This window comes from Camelina sativa, chromosome 2, assembly GCF_000633955.1.
Source record: "Camelina sativa cultivar DH55 chromosome 2, Cs, whole genome shotgun sequence".
Taxonomy (NCBI): Eukaryota; Viridiplantae; Streptophyta; class Magnoliopsida; order Brassicales; family Brassicaceae; genus Camelina; species Camelina sativa.
In genome coordinates this window covers 15394919-15413456 of record NC_025686.1, presented here as the reverse complement: position 1 = coordinate 15413456, position 18538 = coordinate 15394919, and the positions used below count along the sequence as shown (strand labels likewise).

Genomic DNA, 18538 nt, shown 5'->3' with positions numbered 1-18538 from the left:
ATATATATATATATATATATATATATCTATATATATAAAGTTAACTTTGCTCACTCCTCCTTCTTCCACATCAGCATCCACCTAATCAATTTTTTTTTCATAAAAAAATATCAATTTTAATATTCATTCATTGCATATTTACTACTTATAATTAATAATAGTGAAAAATAAATAAAAAACGAAATAACTAAAATTAATTAAATTGTAAAATAGTATAAACAATAATATAATGTTTAAGTAAATAATAAAAATAATTATTATCTAAAAATGAATTAAGTAAATAAATAATTTAAAAATAGTAAAATAATACTACAAATTTGTTTTAGTAATAATGTTATTATTAAAATTATAACCAAAAAATGATTATATTTCAAAATTTAGAATGGGTTAATGAGTTTTAGAATGTAAGTAAGATTTTAATGCATGGTAGAGTAAAAAAAACAAGTTATGTAATTATATTTAGAAAAATCTAAACATGAAAATAAAATTAAAGTGAAACATTAGTTTCTAAGAAACATATACCATAAAGATTTCTTATTAAATTTTACTTATAAGAAATTAAAGATTAATTACTTAACTTAACTTAAAAGTTTTGATCTAAAACAAAGACATTGTAAGGGCCATATTTTTTTTTTGGAAAAACTATGAAAAAGAATTTTGAAAAAATAATCTATCTAAAAACAAAACCAATGGTCAGAAAATATAGAAAAAAATGATATGTAAGTCGTTACAAAAAGTGGTATGTGATTTGTGTAGCATATCTCATAAAGTATATTATCAACTAGAGCTACAATTTTATAACATGATATAAAACATATATAACAAAATATAACATATATATATATATTATCAAATACTTTTAACCCAAAATATTGGCAAAAACAACATATTTAAAGTACACTATATTTTTTTTAAAAGATGAAGCTGAGGTTGCATCAAAAAAATTAACATCTGCGAATAACAGATGAGATTTTAGAAAAATATATAACTTGGATTAGTGAATAGATATTTATTGTGGGGTTTAAACGTTTCATCATTTAAACATTCTTGACTTAGTCGGAAATTCTATTATGGCAGATGATGCATTTGGACAACCTCATTGTAGCGACATAACACTAAAAATGTTCATGAAACTTTGTATATTCACATTTAATGTAGGATATCGATATGTTTAAATGATCTCTATAATTAGGTTAAAGATCGACACTGACGTTACAACTTTTAAAATTATGTTTTCATGGGATATGAATATGGAATGAACTCTTTTAAAAATAAAAGGTCAGAAGATTGTCAAAAATATTATTGCGACACTAGACAATATATGTTATATATAGATTAGTAAAATAAATACAACATTTATACAGATTTATCTTTTAATCTTCAAATTATATTCATATTCAATGATTCTTATTGATAAAAATTTTAACTAAAATCTCACGTAAAATCGCAAATAGATATAACAAAGAAATATTATCTTCAAAAATATATGTGTTGTATATCACTGAGTAAAGTACGTTTAGTATTTATATAAAATTATATTCAAAAGTTAGAATAATTATATTTGAGCTCAACAATTTATATTGATAAGAAATATTTTTAATTAAAATCCCGCGCATGCGCGGGTACAAATTCTAGTATATATATATTTCAGAAAAAGTCAAGTTAAACACTGCCACTAATCAAGTTATACTGTACATATTTCATAAATAAAATATTGAAAAGGTTGAGGATAAAAATTACTTGATATATACAACTGATAATTAAAGAGATGAACTAAAATATCAAAACCAAGTACTAATAAGAAAAGGAAACACTAGTAACTTGAAAAAATTAGAAGCTTGTGGTTACCTTGTGTCCAAACAAATCTCGGATGTTGTCGATACCATCTGCCGCAGCAACACCGTACCAGAAGAATGACCTAGCTTCGTTCAATTGTTTCTGTTTGTAAACAAAGAAATACCCTTGGTGGGGCAGTTCTAACCCACCCCTCTTTTGCATCCTAACCAGCTCTTTCCTCAGTTTTTAACTTTATCATTTGCGTTAACCTCCTTGAGACTCCTCTAACTTCTCTTTTATCCTTAACACTGTATCCCGTGATACCAAAAAAAAAAAACTTCATAATCGTATCATTGGTGTTTCAAGATCAGTGGAGACTGGTGAAGAAGAGAAGGTACTGAGAGATCAGCAAGTGATGATTAATTTATGACCTGAGGGCATCTTTATAGGGGGAACTATTTTAGGTGTTCTTAGAGTAAAAATATTATGAAAATAATGTAAGATCAGTAGTTAAGATATTTTGTTAAAAAGTTAGTTATTGGGAGAACATGTTTAAGATCATAAGATTTAATAATATAATATTCTTAAACATATTACAATTATAAAAACTTATAAAATAACATTTAAATTGCAAACTTATAAAACTTTTACTAAAATTCAAAATACAATACTAAATTTTTATGAAACAACAAAAACATTAAAGATAAAAAAAATATTATTTAATTAAAGCACAAAAACATCTTATTTAATTAATATATAGTTTCATTTCCAAATTTATTACATATATTCTTAATCAGATCCTCTTTTAATTTGTGAAAAATTGTTTGCAAAAAATTATATCCATTCACAGCTTGCCACGTCAACTTAGAACTAAACCAAGATCAGTTCTACATCAAGAACTAAAAAAGTGTTCTAAGCCACTATTCATTATTTTTCTATTTTTTTGGGCTAAGAACACCCCCATAGTTATGCCTATAAAGATGGCCTAAGTGTTTATTCGTAAAAAGCCTCTAGTCGAAGAATCTTGAACGTTGATTTCTATCCTTACTGATTTGATCCAACGGTTAGATTAAGCATTGTTGATATGGGTTGACAACGCAGAGTTTTGAATACAAATATTAGATCTGCTGACAACAAAAAGAAGAGAACAGAATTAAATTATTAGTTCCGGCCCGTTTGTTGCTCCATTTGAAGACCCTGAGTCCCTGATCATTCTTAATAACAACATTTAAATATATATAAAAAGAATTATCTAAAACATAACTAAACGTGTGGAAGCCCCCTTGCCTATTGGTTGATTGATTATATATTTTGATTAGCTCAGATCTTTTGAAGTGTATAATTTGTGTTAAGCAAGAAATTTCAATAAAGACATTGGGGAGAGTTAAGTTGGTATCATGATCAGTTAAAAGAAGTTATGATGCTTTTGTGTCCCCTGGATTAAGATTTAGCTTACTTGGAGATTGGTCTTGAACAAGTTTGTTTATTAGCTTTGAACAATTATGTACCATAGGTTTTTTTTTTTTTTTTCTAAAGTGTATGGGAAAATTAGGCATACTTTTAGCCAAAAAAAAAAAATCTTAATCCAAAAAATTAAAGGTATTAAGAGCCACCGGAAACACTTCCGTTGAAAACCTCAATTGTATCTCCGTGATCAACATGGTGCCACCGGAAAGACCGGTCATCATCCATTACATTCTGTTGGTATATAAAGAATAGTCATCTTGAGGCAGATGTAACTGAAACCTTGTTAAATCTTAGCCAGCTCTTTCCTCAGCTCTCCAACGTTATCACCAGCGTTCACCTCCACCGAAATCTTCCTAGTCCCGCATTTAGGCAGCACCATTACTCTCAGCTTCTTCAGGGGATTGTTGTTGTTGTTACTCCCCCGACATTACATTAGCATTGTCGAATCTTGATGATGACCGTTAATGATCTGTTCTGTTGACTTTGATGGTGGAGATCTCTTGCTCGGTTTGAAACACTTGATTGTTGCGGTTCTGATTTCTTATTTGGTCGTTGTTGCCAGGAGAAAAGAGGAAGAGTTGGAGACGTGAGTTGTTGAGGATCTGGCATTGTTCGATATCGAGATCATCTTGAAGAACCTTGCCTTGGAAGAAAAGGGTCTGTTTCGAGACAGGGTTAAGTTGATACTTCTCGATCTTCTCTTTGATCTCTAACACTGAATCGACTTCAATGGAGAATGGTGAGCCTCTTTGAGTCTCGACGTACACATCCATATATATGTGAATCAATCGAGACTGATGAAGAGTGGATAGAGAAAGAGTGAATAGAGATGTCAACTTGGGACTTTTTGCAGCGAAATTTTCCACATAATGCGTTAACTAATGAGCTATTTCCATGGATTCTTCTTGATTGTTATTATATTTTGCTCTCTTTTTCTCGATTTACTATTTTTGGAAGAGATTTATACAATCTTTAATGTTTTTCAGTTTTGCAAAATAAACACTACAAAATTTGGGTTCTGGTTCAGTATTACAAATATGATTATATGAACTTACAATTTTTACTATAATCTTTTTTTTTTTTTGATAACTCAGGAGTGATCCTAAAGGTTTCTTAGGCCAAAAGATTAATCTCCTGGGGCAGGAGGAAACCATGTTAAATCTCTTTTTTCTTTTAAATGGCAATGGAATGTAAGATTTCAAGAATATACTGATAATAAAAATCGTACAAAAAAATAGAAAACACATGCCTCTGGGATGTAACAAACTTAATTCTTCTATCTATAAAACCTGAGTTAACCTAAATTGAATTTGGAAAAGGAAAAAAAAAAGAAACAGGAACAAAAGAGACTCAAGAGCAATGGCTCCTAGTGTAATATAAGAGCAAAAGTTCAACAGGTTGAACCGGTGGTGGTGCCATCATGACCATTGGAGGACGTAGGACTCAAGTTTTTGCACCATGTCAACTGAGTGATCATAGCCATTGAGGAATGGAGTTGGTGTCAGTTGGTAGGGTTGCCACATTTTCATTACACCGTCGTTGTAAGGACTTGTGGGTCGTGAATGGTTATGATATGTTTCAGGTCGAATATGAGAGAATGTGATGCTTACTCTTTTTGTAATGTCTTTCCATGTCTGCACTGTTCCGTGTCATCACCAATTAATTTTTTAATAGTTTTAGTCTAAAGCATTGTCAGCCATACAAGCTGAACATGATGAGCAATTTGCTACAGACTAAAGGACTAGAACTGATAAGAGTAAGATCATCTATTATTTACAACTTTTCTCCTTGTTACATTTGGATTGTTTACTATTATTAACTTTGGTTCTTCTTTTTGACAGTTCTAATCCGGGATCAACATACAAACCAACCCCTAACAATGTCCTTACAATCCCTAAAGTCCTGAGTTTCTTAAAAGAAAGTAAAAAAAGAATCATATATCTTCGTCTTCTGCACCTTCATAACCACTACGAGAGAAGAGGATTGTCTACGAGAAAAGAGGACCGTCTCTCTCCTTAGCCATCTTCAAAACGGACCCAGTAGCCAAGAGGTTAAATGCACCAATAACAGACCAAGAGAAACATAGTTAGACCAGATTTTCTGAAAGCAAATTGCATATTCGACTAAGTGGATAATAATAATAATTGATATACATTGAAAGCTAACAGTAAATCTCCACAATACCTGTAACGCTCCGAACCATTCTATGGGCGGACAGGCCACGGAACGGCCCCGTGCGCTACTTGGGAGACGTTCACCAACGATCCGGCCAAAGTTCAAGAACAGATCAGGACTTTTAGCCAGTCCATCGGTGGCGTTTCCGTACCGCATGGGACGTCTGTTAGACTTTGCAACCCTTGAGACACCCCAAGCGTTGAACCGATCCGGACAAGGTCTATATCAGTTATGTCTCATACGAATAAGAAATCCGAATATATTAAATACTTAAAAGTTATTACTAAATAAAACCATAAGGTTTAAAAGTTCAAAGCTTAGAGCCAAAGGTCGATTACAAAATACATACTTTATTTTACAATAGACACACAAACTACTCCGGGGTCCTACTCGTTTACCACGCCCTCTAGTTCCCTCTAAGGTTTCCTGCAAGGCAAACACAGTTCCGTAAGTAATCATAAAGATTACTTAGTGAGCTCAGGATTCCTGCAAAATCATAATAAATCCCAACTCCCAACACCAAACAACAATCAAGCATGCATGCAAGCAACAAGCAATTAAGCAATCAAACATGCAAGCAACAATCAACAATCATCTATCAGAGATAGCATGCTGAAGCTAATGAGCTAAGCAAATCAATCAATCAACACACAACATGCACATGCAACACTCAAATGCAACATGCAACAAACAATAAACTTGAATAAAAACAAAAGTGTTTTAAACAAGTTTTAATTCCTTAGGGCCCGGTATGCTTCCCCTCCTCAACAACTCTTGAACAACCGCATTGCAGCCACAAAGGCATGCAACCGGACTTCACTTAGCTACATCGTCTTGTAGACAGCGTCGGCCAGGGTAGCGAACCCAGTAACTTCCGAGCTCTTCGTCCCAGACCCTACAGCCCACGAACATGGGTTACATGTCGCGTCTGCATGCTGTACGGAAATAGTCTAAGGATAGCCATACCCAAGTCTTAACTACGCTAGCCAGAATTTCTTGCGGACTACCCTTATTAACACTTCAACAATTATATACTTGCGTTTTTATGGTTTTAAAGCTCATAATTTTCTTTAAAAGTATCTCAACTAGCTTCCATCTCCAATACCAGATCCTTTCGATCTAGTACCGAGAGAAGCGCTCACCATGTTACCGACTCCATTACTAGATCATTTCGAACTAGCAACGAGTGTAACCTCACACCACATGCATTTAACAAGAAATATCACAAAGATAATCAAGTAAAAATGCAAATAAAACTCCAAGCAAAACCGTCTACTAGATGGAGGTCATCGGGATCCATCTAGCTCGGTATAATGCGTTTGAACTCACAGATAACCGGCAATCTCTTGTAAGGAGTGGCGGGTTTTCTTGATCACGTTCCTCTCGCGGCAGCAACTCGGATGCTTTCTCTTGTTGCGATCGAGTTCCTTCTCGATGCAACACTCGGTGATGGTCGATAGTCTTGACTTGTAATCCCTTCTTCTTCCTCTCTTCCTCTCCCTTCTCTCTTCTCTCTTCCTCACCCTTTCTCTCTTTTCTTTCTTTCTCTCTTTTCTTCTTTGATTGTGTGAAATGAGAAAGGGGAGAGAGCTCCTTATATAGAGAGTTTTGGGCGGCTGGAACAACCAATGCATGTAGTGCACTTGGTCGACTTCCTCTTTCTTCCCTTGAGAAAACTTGGTGACAAAGCTAACATCACACCCAAGAATCTTCTTTGTCCCCCTCCATCTCCTTGCATGAATCATCATTGGCTATTTTTAGAAAGGACCAAATGATGATGTTTCCTCTTTTACCTTGCATGAGATGCGATTGGCCCAACACATAAAGTGCTAGAGATTCTTGTCTCCCACTTTCTTGCATGAATTTTGATTGGGCCAAATGGAAGAGAAAAAGCTCCTTAAAATCCAGAATCTTGTCGGCTCGGTTGGCGCTACCGTGGTCTGTCGACGGTACGCGTCGCGGCTTGGTCTCCGTTGGATTTCTGCAGCAAGCCTCGGACTACTCTGCGGTAAGTCTCGGCACTCTGCGGCACGCTTCGGCAAAATGCGGTACGTTTTGACACTCTGCGATACGTCTCGACGATGCCTCGGCAATATGCGATACGCCTCAGTACTCTCGGCTAACGTCCGGAATTCCTCGGTCCATCGGAAATTCCTCGGACACTTCTTCGGCAATTCTTCTTCTCTCCTTCCTTGGCTCCATTCCAAGACTTTGCTAGGTCCTTGGGTCATGGGTTTTCATTTCAAATTTCACCCCATGCCGAGGATCACTACAATACCTGAGAAGTAATTTAGAACTGAAGCAGACCAATTTTACTAAGTGCTGGATTTTCTATGTGGTCAAGAAAGGGTTTAATTTGCCCTGGAAAATCCCTAAAGTACTCTTCGTTGATTCGACCCATTTCCGTCGTATTTGTGATGGGATCGTAGTACACAACATACTGCTTGATGGTCCACACATCGTCATGTAGGAACGCGCCATATTGAGGTGCGAATATGAGCTCCCCCTTTCTAGCTGTACCAATGAACCTGAACTCCTCCTCATAGCCAAAGCCTTCTCTAAACGGGGGAATATGAAAACCTTGTTTAGACCAAGTTGTTGCGTCCTCCAGTGTCCAGACAGTAATAGCACCCTCTCGATTTTCATCACGGGCAATTGCTAGTTTGTCCTTGAATGCCACCAATACATCATTAGAACGAAAGGGATAGTGAAAACAGTTGTCCTCAGCGATTTCTTCAGGTAAGCTGATGATGTTGAATTGCTCAGTTAGCAGATTGAAGCAAATTAGGAAGGCTGTTATGTAGTATTTGTGGTGTGCTACATAGTAGATATTTCCTCCAAGACTGAGTCCATTGGGTGAAGCCATATGGGGAACCAGACCATTCAGTGTTCACCAAGCTCTAATACTTTCAGGAATGAGTGTTAGAACTTGAGCTTCTTTGATGCAGTTATACTTAGCTATTATATATATATATATATAAAATCTCTTTTTAATAGATTTTCTATTAGACCATGTGTGCTCATTTCGTACATGTGAGATGTTGAGGGGTAGCGATGTGATTCAATAAGATTTCAGTATAGTTTCCAAAGAGATCCAGAGATAGAGAAAGATTCTTCTTATTGGATGAACAAAGAAGAAGAAGAAGAGAGAGAATCAAACAAAACAATTTTCCTAGTACGCTCTTCCATATGATCTCAACCGTTGAACCAGTTTATAATCTTCACCCTCCATGTGTCCACCACTTCTTATTTCCCTTTTAATATACACGGCGAGATAATTAATCATTTGGTAAATAATGAGAAATAAAAATCAAACTTTTTAAATAATTCAAAAGAACGAAAAATAATTTAAGAAAAAAAAATCAAGCTTTTTAAAATAATCGCGTACGACACTATCTAATTTAAAGTATTTTACTGTACAATTACAATCTATAAACATAATCATCATTCATGTGTATCTTAACTTACTAAACATGTATCTAAAACAATATACTGTATTTATTATTTAGTTGTTATAAATCTAATATACAAGTGAAAATAAATAGGATCTTGGATCCTCTAATTGTAATTTAGTTCGATTTTTCATCAATACCAAATTACTCTTATTGATTTCTAAAATTCTTTTTTTTTCAAACAATAACTGAATCGCAATTAAAGTGATTAAACTAATTTTTGTAATTTCTCATTTTGTACTTCTTTTAGTACTCTTTTTTCAGGGGAAAAAGGTTTTTCATACCTTAATTATACTCATATTTTCCATTAATACCACCATGCTGTGTCAAGAAGTGTCAAGTTAAAAATCCTTAGGGAAACATATTTTAGCTTGCTGCAGTATGCCAATATAAGATATTTGAGTTTATAGAAGTTCTCGATCCACCATGGAACCTCTTCTATTGATGTTCCTTCTAGATCAAGCATTGAGATGTTGGTTGAGATATTGGGAAAACTTGTCAGTCTTAAGCATTCGCTAAACTTGAGGATATCGAGTGATTCAAGGTTGATTCCAGTTGGAAGAGTCTCAAGATTTATGCACTTTGTAATACTCAACTCTTTGAGATTACTAAGATTTTGAATAGATGAAGGAAGTTTCATCAAACTTGAGATATCGGAGAGCCATAGCCTCGTCAAAGAAGTAGAGGTGCGCATCGTCATGAGGGGTGTAAGCGGCTGAACCAAACAAAAAAAGAAACATTTAGAGATCCAAGCTATATTAGAATTCTTTTTAAGAAATTTAACACGACCAACTTCTTCAAAAAGTTAGTATGAAAACATTAGGTCATTTACATACCTGCAGTCTTTTCCATAATTGTTGACTCTTCAACCCACACATATTAAGTTCAGTGAGACTTTTTAGATGTAAGTTTGAGGGTAAGTCTTCTGTTGTTGTTTTCCACATATAGAGCTTTGAGATGCCCTTACAGTGAAAACTCCTCAACCGAAGAGTATCCCATGAGATTAAGCCGATCGAGAGATTCAAGGTTCATTCCGGTGGGTAAAGTCTTTAGATTTGCACAAAATGTCTAGAGTCTTCAGTTTTCTTAGATACTGAATAGAGGAAGGAAGTTCTACCAAACTCGAGCAATACCCAAGATAAAGTGCCTCGAGATTAGTGGCCATAGAAAGATCTGATCTGGCAGTTCTTTCAAATTCATATCTTTGAGACTGAAATATAAAAAAAACTTTCACATTAGTTGAAAAGATTATCATTTATAAGGCCAAACAGTGATTTAATATTGATTGCTCTTAAAAAACTTACATGAACTCCTTCCCAAAGCTTCTCGAGCTTGCTCATTCGCATTGTAAGCTTAATGAGGTGTTCAGGACGGAAGTTAGAAGGCAAACATCTCATTGGGTATCCGTCCAACCTCAATAGTCTAAGTTTAGGGGGGGCGGGGAGGGGGGAATAGTCGAAGCCTTCCGATAAGTGCCATCTTACTTCGTTCTTATAGTCCCATTTTTTAATGTAAATTGTTATGAAACATAGATTATGCATCCCTTTGAACGCACTCTCATGTATATGCAATTCATCAGTCTCATCAATATCCAATGATATACCCAAAACCTTTTCAGTACCCTGAAATTGTTATATCACCCCATTTAAAAAAATTAGTTTAATAAATACATACAATTCATCTTTATGATCAGATAACATGCTTAAAAAAAACTTCCAGTTTTATTTTGAAGTACTTTGTATATATCCTTCGGATCAACAAGGAATTCTCGTTTTCCAGGCTCATTGGACTGTGCACGAACAATTTCTTTTCCCATTTCTTGTAGTAAAGTGTGCATCTTCACAGTATCATGGTTTACATGTACGAGGGACTTATCAACAAGGGTTTTTAGCCGTAATGCCCTTACAGTAACATCCAAGTCACTATCTGCTAACATCTTCTTGATATCATTAAGTTTTGCACCATCAAAGAGGCATACAATATGACAAAATATCTTTTCATCTTTTTCGTTATTTAAGCCGTCGTAGCTAACTCTTAGTGTTTTCTCAATTTTCCCGTTCAGCCTACTACGAAAGGTTGGGCAACATTTCCACCCACTCCTCTTTGTCTATACCCCGTAAATACAAACCCAAAACATTAAGACCCAAAGGAAGGTTACCGGCATGCATAGCAAAATTTTAGAAGCAACCTCCATGAAACCATCTGGTGGATATTTTTGCTTAAAAGCAGATCAACAAAACATTTCAAGAGAGAGTTCTTGAGATGGGAGACATACCTCATAAATATGAAAGAATTTATGAGCCCTTAGAAGATACTTATCTTTTGTAATTACAACAATTCTTTTTCCACATCCAAACCACTTAATTTCACCAACTAATGTATCTAGAACCACTTGATCATCCACATCATCAATAAAGATAACTTTTTGCTCTTTTAGTCTATCTTCAATAGCACCTAAATGATCTATTTTTATGTGTCTAGTGCCTAAAATTTCAGACAAAAACCTTCTTTGCAAACTCAACTTCATATTATAGTCATCAGGGTTAGCTCCACTAAAATTTTTCATACTCTTAGATATGAAACCTCTGTCTATGAAAATCCTACCTTGGAAGTGACGAGAAAGTCGACTAAATAAAGCTCTTGCAATTGTAGTCTTGCCAATTCCCGTTGGACCCCATATCCCAACCATCCTCGCTTTATCGGCTTCCAATTGTAACAATAAACTCATCTCCGCTATATGATATTCGATACCATCAAAGTCCTTAAAATCCTTCGATGGAGTCAGTTTCAGTTTTCCCAAAAGATCATTAGCGATTACTTCAATCATTGTTACTTCATTATTGCTAACATGAAAGAATAAACTAGTCAATTTTCACATGTATTCAAAATATATATTATATAGCACTAATATAAAAGTCTTACAAGTTATGAGAATGATATCTGAGTAGATTCGCAACAAGGACCAACGCTTGCTGCCATTGTTTTTGCACTCCTTTTGTTTTGATTTGACAAGTCTTTGCAAAAGCCTCTCCAAATTTTCCAGTTTGTTTCCTGACATGAGATGGATCTAAACCGTAGAAAACTGGTATAACTAGTTGACCAGACTCTTCCTTGCATTTCACGATCTCCACCAATTCGTCGAGACACCAACTAGAAGAGGTGTAGTTTTCCGAGAAGACAATCTTGGAAGTCCTTATCGCCCTTACAAGCTCAGGGGCAATCGAGTGGCTTCTCTCTATCTTATTGTCTTTGAAAGTCTTGATCAACTTCTGATCTAGTTCCGTGAGAAAATGGCTGAGGAAAGTTATGCGGATCTTCCCCGCTAAAGCTTGGGAAGACATCGTATACCCAATTACGAGAGGATGAGGAAGCCATTTGTGCAAAGAAAAAGATTTAACTCATACAATAGCTAACTATGGTACTCAACCAGTTTTAGGATGAAGAAACTTGTTGGATATATTTTTTAGTTGAAGTCAATTACGTGCTTTACTTTACAACAACCAAAAACTATAAACACACGAGGAGATAGGTCAAGTCTCCTTGACCAAGTCTAACGGAGCCTTACCAACCAAACCTTCCCGCTATGAATCAGAGAGGTCTATAAAATTTTGATTTTGCTATGGTCACCGTAGCAAATTTAAAACAACGTAGGCCATAAGTTTTATATCTTATTGTACACTAGGTGACTTATGCACAAACGTCAGAGATTTATTAATATCTTATTATATTAAACTTGGGTTTTAAATAATTCATTTCATTGCGACACTTTTATGATTATAATTTTGCCATATGTTAAGTATTCTTTTTGTTTATACAATGTAGAAAAGATAATTATAAGAAATTATAATTGGAAAAATTTAGAAAAACAGACGTAAACATTAATTTTGTATTAACTATTTTAAAATTTTTAAAAGATTATTATAAAAAGACAAACACACTTTGAGTTATAAACTTGCAAATAACGGAAACACACTTTTAGTCCAAACAAAGTAATTTAAACATATGTACAGTAATATTTATAGAAATTACAGATGAAGAGTTTCTTACTCTTCTTCCGCAAAAAAAAAAAAAAAAAAACTTATTAAAGCTATATACAAAATGATCGATTAAACATGGCAAGTCAAATTGTCTATTAATCTTCTTAGTGGTTGCACTTACCCCATGAAGACTCGGTTACGAGAATCTTTTGAGGTTCCATTGACAAACAATGAAATGGAAACAAATTTTGTCTCATTTCATTGTTCATCAACAACTTCTTTACCCGTCCTCATAACATTGTTCTTTTTGTTTGCGCTGTAGCTCCCGAAGAGACTCTCCATTTCTTCTAAAGCCACACCTCGTGTCTCCGGAAGGAAAGTGAAGAAGAAGACCCATGCAGCGGCTGCAACTCCCGCGAAGAGAAGGAACGCACCACCGATGGTGAGACCCTTAGCAAGAGACAAGAATGTCATTCCGATAATACCACTCATAAGTCTATTCAACATCACTCCCAAACTTGCACCTTGAGCTCTTAACCTCACAGGGAATATCTCTGAGCAGTAAACCCACGTCACGGGGCCTGCACCTATTGAGAATGTTGCCACAAAAGACATCACCGTCGAAACACTAAGCCCTATAGCCCACTTGATAGTTTGTCCGGGGTTCCTGCCGATTACTGTGAGACTAGTTCCAAGTGCTGTCAAGGAAATAAACATTCCGCCCATACTCGTAAGCAACAAGGCACGACGTCCAAACCGATCAACCACACAAGTCCCTACCACAATGAAGAGGGTCTTGACAACTCCGACAGCCACCGTAGCCAAGAGCTGATCATTCTTGGATCTCAGTCCAGCCTTTGAGAAAATGGTTGGAGAGTAAAGTACGACCGCATCGATTCCAGAGGCTTGCTGGGCGAAGTGGATGCCAAGGCATGCTATGAGGATGTGTCGAACGGACGGGGTTGGTCGGACAAGAAGGTCTTTCCACACGCCTTTACCGGCAGTCTTGTTGTTCGGCACGACTATAACATCGTCTGTCATATCATCAGGGATTCCAGCCGCACGTTTGGTGTCATTGAGCCTAGAGATGGCTTCTTCTTTAGTGTTTGAGGTTTTGTCAAGAACTTTAAAAGCATCTCCAATGCGACCTTGGAGGACTAGCCACCGTGGAGACTCCGGCATTGCCAACACTCCAATTGCTAGGAATACCGAGGGAACCGCTCCAACCCCTAACATGAACCTCCAGCCGAGATGCTCGGGAAGCTTAGAGAAGAAGTAGTTGGACACATACCCTAAAAGTATACCAATGTTGATAAATATCTGCATTAAAAAAACGTTATTATCAACCTCCATGCACAATTCATTTATATAATATATATATATATATATATATATATTTCAGTGCATAAAAAAAAGTTACTATCAACTTCCATGCACAATTCTTTTAAATGTATATTTCAGATAATAAGAAAGGTCGAATCTATTGTACCTCAGGGAAAGAGCTAAGGAAACCACGTGAGGAGGCAGGAGCGACTTCAGCGGTGTAAACAGGTGCAATCATCATAGCATAACCGACACCGATACCAGCTATGAAACGACCCACCATAATGAAAGGATAGTTTGTGGCAAAACCCATGAGAAGAGCACCACAAAAGAAGAAAGATCCTGCCAACACTATGGTATATCGTCTTCCAATCCAATCTGAAGTTCTACCAGCCGCGCCTGAACCGATTAGAGAGTAGATATTTAGAATCCCCATAAGAATCTCAAGTTGTATGTCCGACAGTTTCAAATCGTCTTTTATGAAAATTGCAGCTCCACTCATCACTCCTATATCTGCAACATCCATAAAATGTAAGGATAATTATCTTAACCGTAAAATCAAACCAACCAACCTTGATATGGGCCGTTAGTGAATGATAATAATTCATAACGTATACGAACCGTAACCAAGGATGATAGACGTCATTGATGCTAAGATTGCACAAGCAAAAGCAAATCGGCTTCTATTCCCTCTTGGCGGCTCGGGCTCCGCAACAACGACACCTCGTTCTTCTCCTGAGGAACTCATTGTGTCCACCGTGATTGTAAAACTTACAGTGAAAAAGAAATTGGTAAGGAGAAGAGAGTGTTTTTAGCAGGAAAAAAACAAACTAAGTTTATTGTGAGTTACGAAATCTGTTGGAAGATGAGAATTTAAATAGATGTGGGATGCTCACAGTTGAAGCCAACTAAGATCACATGTTTTAATAAATAACAAACAAGCATCCAGTTAATTTAATCAGTTACAGAAACTATTTACTTGAAATTCCAATGATAGAAATCAGATATCAAGATACACATGGTTGTACTCTAATCTACTAGATTTGTCCCAAAATTTGCAATTTATAGTTGGAACAAATCATTCAAGATTTTAAGATTTGTCGTCTCACTTTTTCTTTTTGTTTTTTGGTTATTACCTTATCTAAATTTAGAAACCTAAGTAAATATACATTCACAAATTGTTATAATTCTAATTTTAAAGGCAAGAAAAAAAAACATATGGTTCACCGTAAAAAAAAAATTTTGTTCTCTCCATGGGCCTACTGCATAGAACAACTCAAAATTTGTTTAAGTAAAATGATTAATAGTTATAGTACTAGAATGCAAGCAGTGGAGGTTTTAACTATGATGAATGCAAAAACTCATAATTAGTCAGTTAAGCGTGTATTTATTTGCAAGAAGTGGAGTGTTTGGTGATACTGGTTGGACTTCAAAGATCCAAACAACAAGAATAGCAGAAAAAACACAACTATCCATATAATTTCCCTTATTAATTCAAAAAACATATCAACGCAAAACCATTTTTTTCTTATTCAAACTCACAGTTCAATGAAATGTAAATGTACTTTAACATTCTACGAAAGTGTACTAACGGCCAATCATCCATATTATATATTATACTAGGTTATATCTCACGCATGCGCGGATTGTTATATATATATATATATATATATATATATATATTAAATTATGTTAATTAATAAACAAAAAATCTAAATTTAAATGTCGTTAGTAAATTTACATTTAAAAACATCATACAAATTCATAATATATAACTAATTTAAATATAATCACACATACATATCACTTGATTTTCTTTGTTTTTTTATTATTTAACTTTGATAGTAATTTTCATTAGTTTCTTTGAAGATTTGAGGTAAAGAAATCATAATAATAAAATAAAAACTAAATATGATATTCAAATATTAATTTAAGTTGTTCATATAAGCTAACACATAACCTTAAGCATTTAATGAGAAAAACAAAATTATTCTCTTTAAAATCATCTAGATTGCAAGCAATACTTTAAAGTACAATTTCCAAAGATTAATTTTACTTTTAAGTCTCTTTTTTATATTACCCTTATTTTAATTTATATTGCTTGATTTAGTTATAATTGTTTCATCTTTGTAGTAGAAGCTAGATAGAAAATAGAATATTATATTTTTTATATAGAGAAATCCTTTTGAAGTTGAAACAACCCGACTTTTTTTTTTTAATAATTAAATACAATATATAAGTAAGCATCTCATACTACTTAATTAAACAAACCAACCCACACACACAAACCAACCAATAATAAACCAACATCCAATAACATGCACAGCGGAAACATATCAATAATACAAAATCAATACAATAACATTTCTAACCATTCTATCCAGCAACTTAACATGACACTAACCAAGGTTCCAACAACATATCCAATAAAACACAAACGAGACCCTAGATCATCCTCCTCCTCATCGCGATTCCACGTCACATACCTGCACACCACAAACAACAGTTGAGATGCGTAAGTATTATCATAAATACTTAGTGAGGCCATCCTTCCATCTACTAGGTTATACACAAAAGCATATGAGCCCCTCATGTTTAAGCAAGCAAACAAAACACAAGCAATACATCAAACCAGGAAAACAAGTCTCGGATGAGACTGGTGTCGACCGATGCTAAGCCGGTGTCGATTGATGCTAGGAGCCATGGTGTCGACCAATGCTTGAACGGTGTCGACCGATGCTGACACCAACAGTGTCGACCGATGCTCGAACGGTGTCGATCGATGCCATACATGCAGACGCGAACTGCACGAACACGAACGTCGAATCCCGATTCCAATCATCCCGATTTCGTCCCCAAACTCACCCAAATGACACACAAACCTATGGGAACTCGAAACCAACACACCCAAGCAAGCAAAACACCACAAATAGACAAAAAACAGCCAAAACAAAAGAGATCTCATGCTTAGATCAACCATGGTCAAGCACTCACCTCAAATACAGAAGATTGGGGTTGAGAAATCGATGGAAACAACACCCCCAGGAGCTTCTCCTTCGTTCCCAGCTACAACTATCCCTTCTACAGCCATAGATCTCTCCAAAACACCAAGAAAAAGCCTAGAAACTCACATAAACGTTTGCTCTCCTTTTCTCACTTAACGGCGACAATTGAAACTTCCAAAACCCTTAATTCGTCGTTTAGTCACTTATAAATACGGTTTAGGGATTCTAATTGAACCAAACCGAACCAAATAGCAATTAAAACAAACCCGACCAAACCGAAAATCATGGTGTCGATCGATACACCAAGGGTGTCGATCGACACCCACACCAAAACTACAATATTTGGTTCGCGGATGTTACAATTCTCCCCCACCAATAAGGATTCGTCCTCGAATCCCGCAACACCATCCATCCGTCAAGGACCTCCGTGCCACCGTCAACACGGCCCGCACATCCTCCGACCAGACTAAACACCGTCAGCCAAGGTTTCCCGTGCAACTGTCGCAACAGCCCACACACCTCCGACTGAACCATGAAGTCTCCCTCTAGCCAATATAATCACATCAAAGACACTATTTGCTCACAAATCAGTGCTTCCCCCGTCCGTGGTCGCAACCAACGAATAATGCCGGCTCGCTATCAGGCTAACCACCTTAAGCTACGGCATCCAGGAAGTCACTCACACTCCCCCCGCTCTCAGGTCGCAACCTTCGAGTCATACCGGCTCACTGTCAGGCCATAGCCTACAGCTACGGTATCGAGGGAGTCTCACACGCCCACTCCCCCCGCTCTCGGGTCGCAACCCTCGAGACATACCGGCTCACTGCCGAGCCGCGGCTCACAGCTACGGTATCCAGGGAGTCTCAAAATCCCGCTCTTGGGTCGTCACCCTAAAGCGCGCTCTCGGATCGTCATCCGAAGCAAACATACCACTCCCACTCTCTGGCCACAAAGTCCATCGAGCTATCAGTATCACATGAGTTGGGCCCACACAATCCTGAGCAAACAAGTCCGATGTCATCGAGTATCTCCCGACTAGATCTACCTCAACTCTTTCCATTAATATGCAAGCTTTAACTATTCATAAAATTCCCATTTTTAGAAACTTTCCTTTTAAAATGACATTCTATTTATGGAAACTTTCCATTTATAGCAACATTCCATTTATGGAAACTTTCCATTTATAGCAACCTTCTAATTATGGAAACTTTCCATTTATAGAATTCTCGAGCTATAACCTTTCCACTGATTTCACAATTCCCAAAACCAAAGAACTCCAACTTTTATTAGAACCTCAAATGCAATAATTGTTTACAACTCCAAATGAAAACAAATAATGAAAGAAAGAAACTAAAAGCTAAAA

The 18538-nt window shown here is 35.9% G+C and overlaps 2 protein-coding genes and 2 pseudogenes across 2 annotated transcripts; all 4 read right to left on the bottom strand.

The window, feature by feature from the left end:
* LOC104725523 lies at nucleotides 3379–4016 on the bottom strand (annotated as a pseudogene).
* LOC104752476 (putative F-box protein At1g31000) lies at nucleotides 7709–8284 on the bottom strand. The gene has a single exon (XM_010474628.1). It carries the CDS (start codon nucleotides 8282–8284, stop codon nucleotides 7709–7711), a length of 576 nt encoding a protein of 191 aa, XP_010472930.1.
* LOC104725509 lies at nucleotides 10489–12358 on the bottom strand (annotated as a pseudogene).
* On the bottom strand, nucleotides 13106–14918 carry LOC104752469 (putative polyol transporter 2). The gene is made up of 3 exons (XM_010474617.1): nucleotides 14792–14918; nucleotides 14337–14683; nucleotides 13106–14167 (listed from the first exon to the last, which is right to left on the bottom strand). Exons 1-3 carry the CDS (start codon nucleotides 14916–14918, stop codon nucleotides 13106–13108), a joined length of 1536 nt encoding a protein of 511 aa, XP_010472919.1.

Coding starts and splice junctions, on each gene's coding strand:
- LOC104752476 (XM_010474628.1), bottom strand. CDS start 8,284: ATGGCTTCACCCAATGGACTCAGTCTTGGAGGAAATATCTACTATGTA.
- LOC104752469 (XM_010474617.1), bottom strand. CDS start 14,918: ATGAGTTCCTCAGGAGAAGAACGAGGTGTCGTTGTTGCGGAGCCCGAG. Junction 14,684..14,791: donor GTCTATCATCCTTGGTTACG/GTTCGTATACGT, acceptor TGGATGTTGCAG/ATATAGGAGTGATGAGTGGA. Junction 14,168..14,336: donor TCCTTAGCTCTTTCCCTGAG/GTACAATAGATT, acceptor TTTTTAATGCAG/ATATTTATCAACATTGGTAT.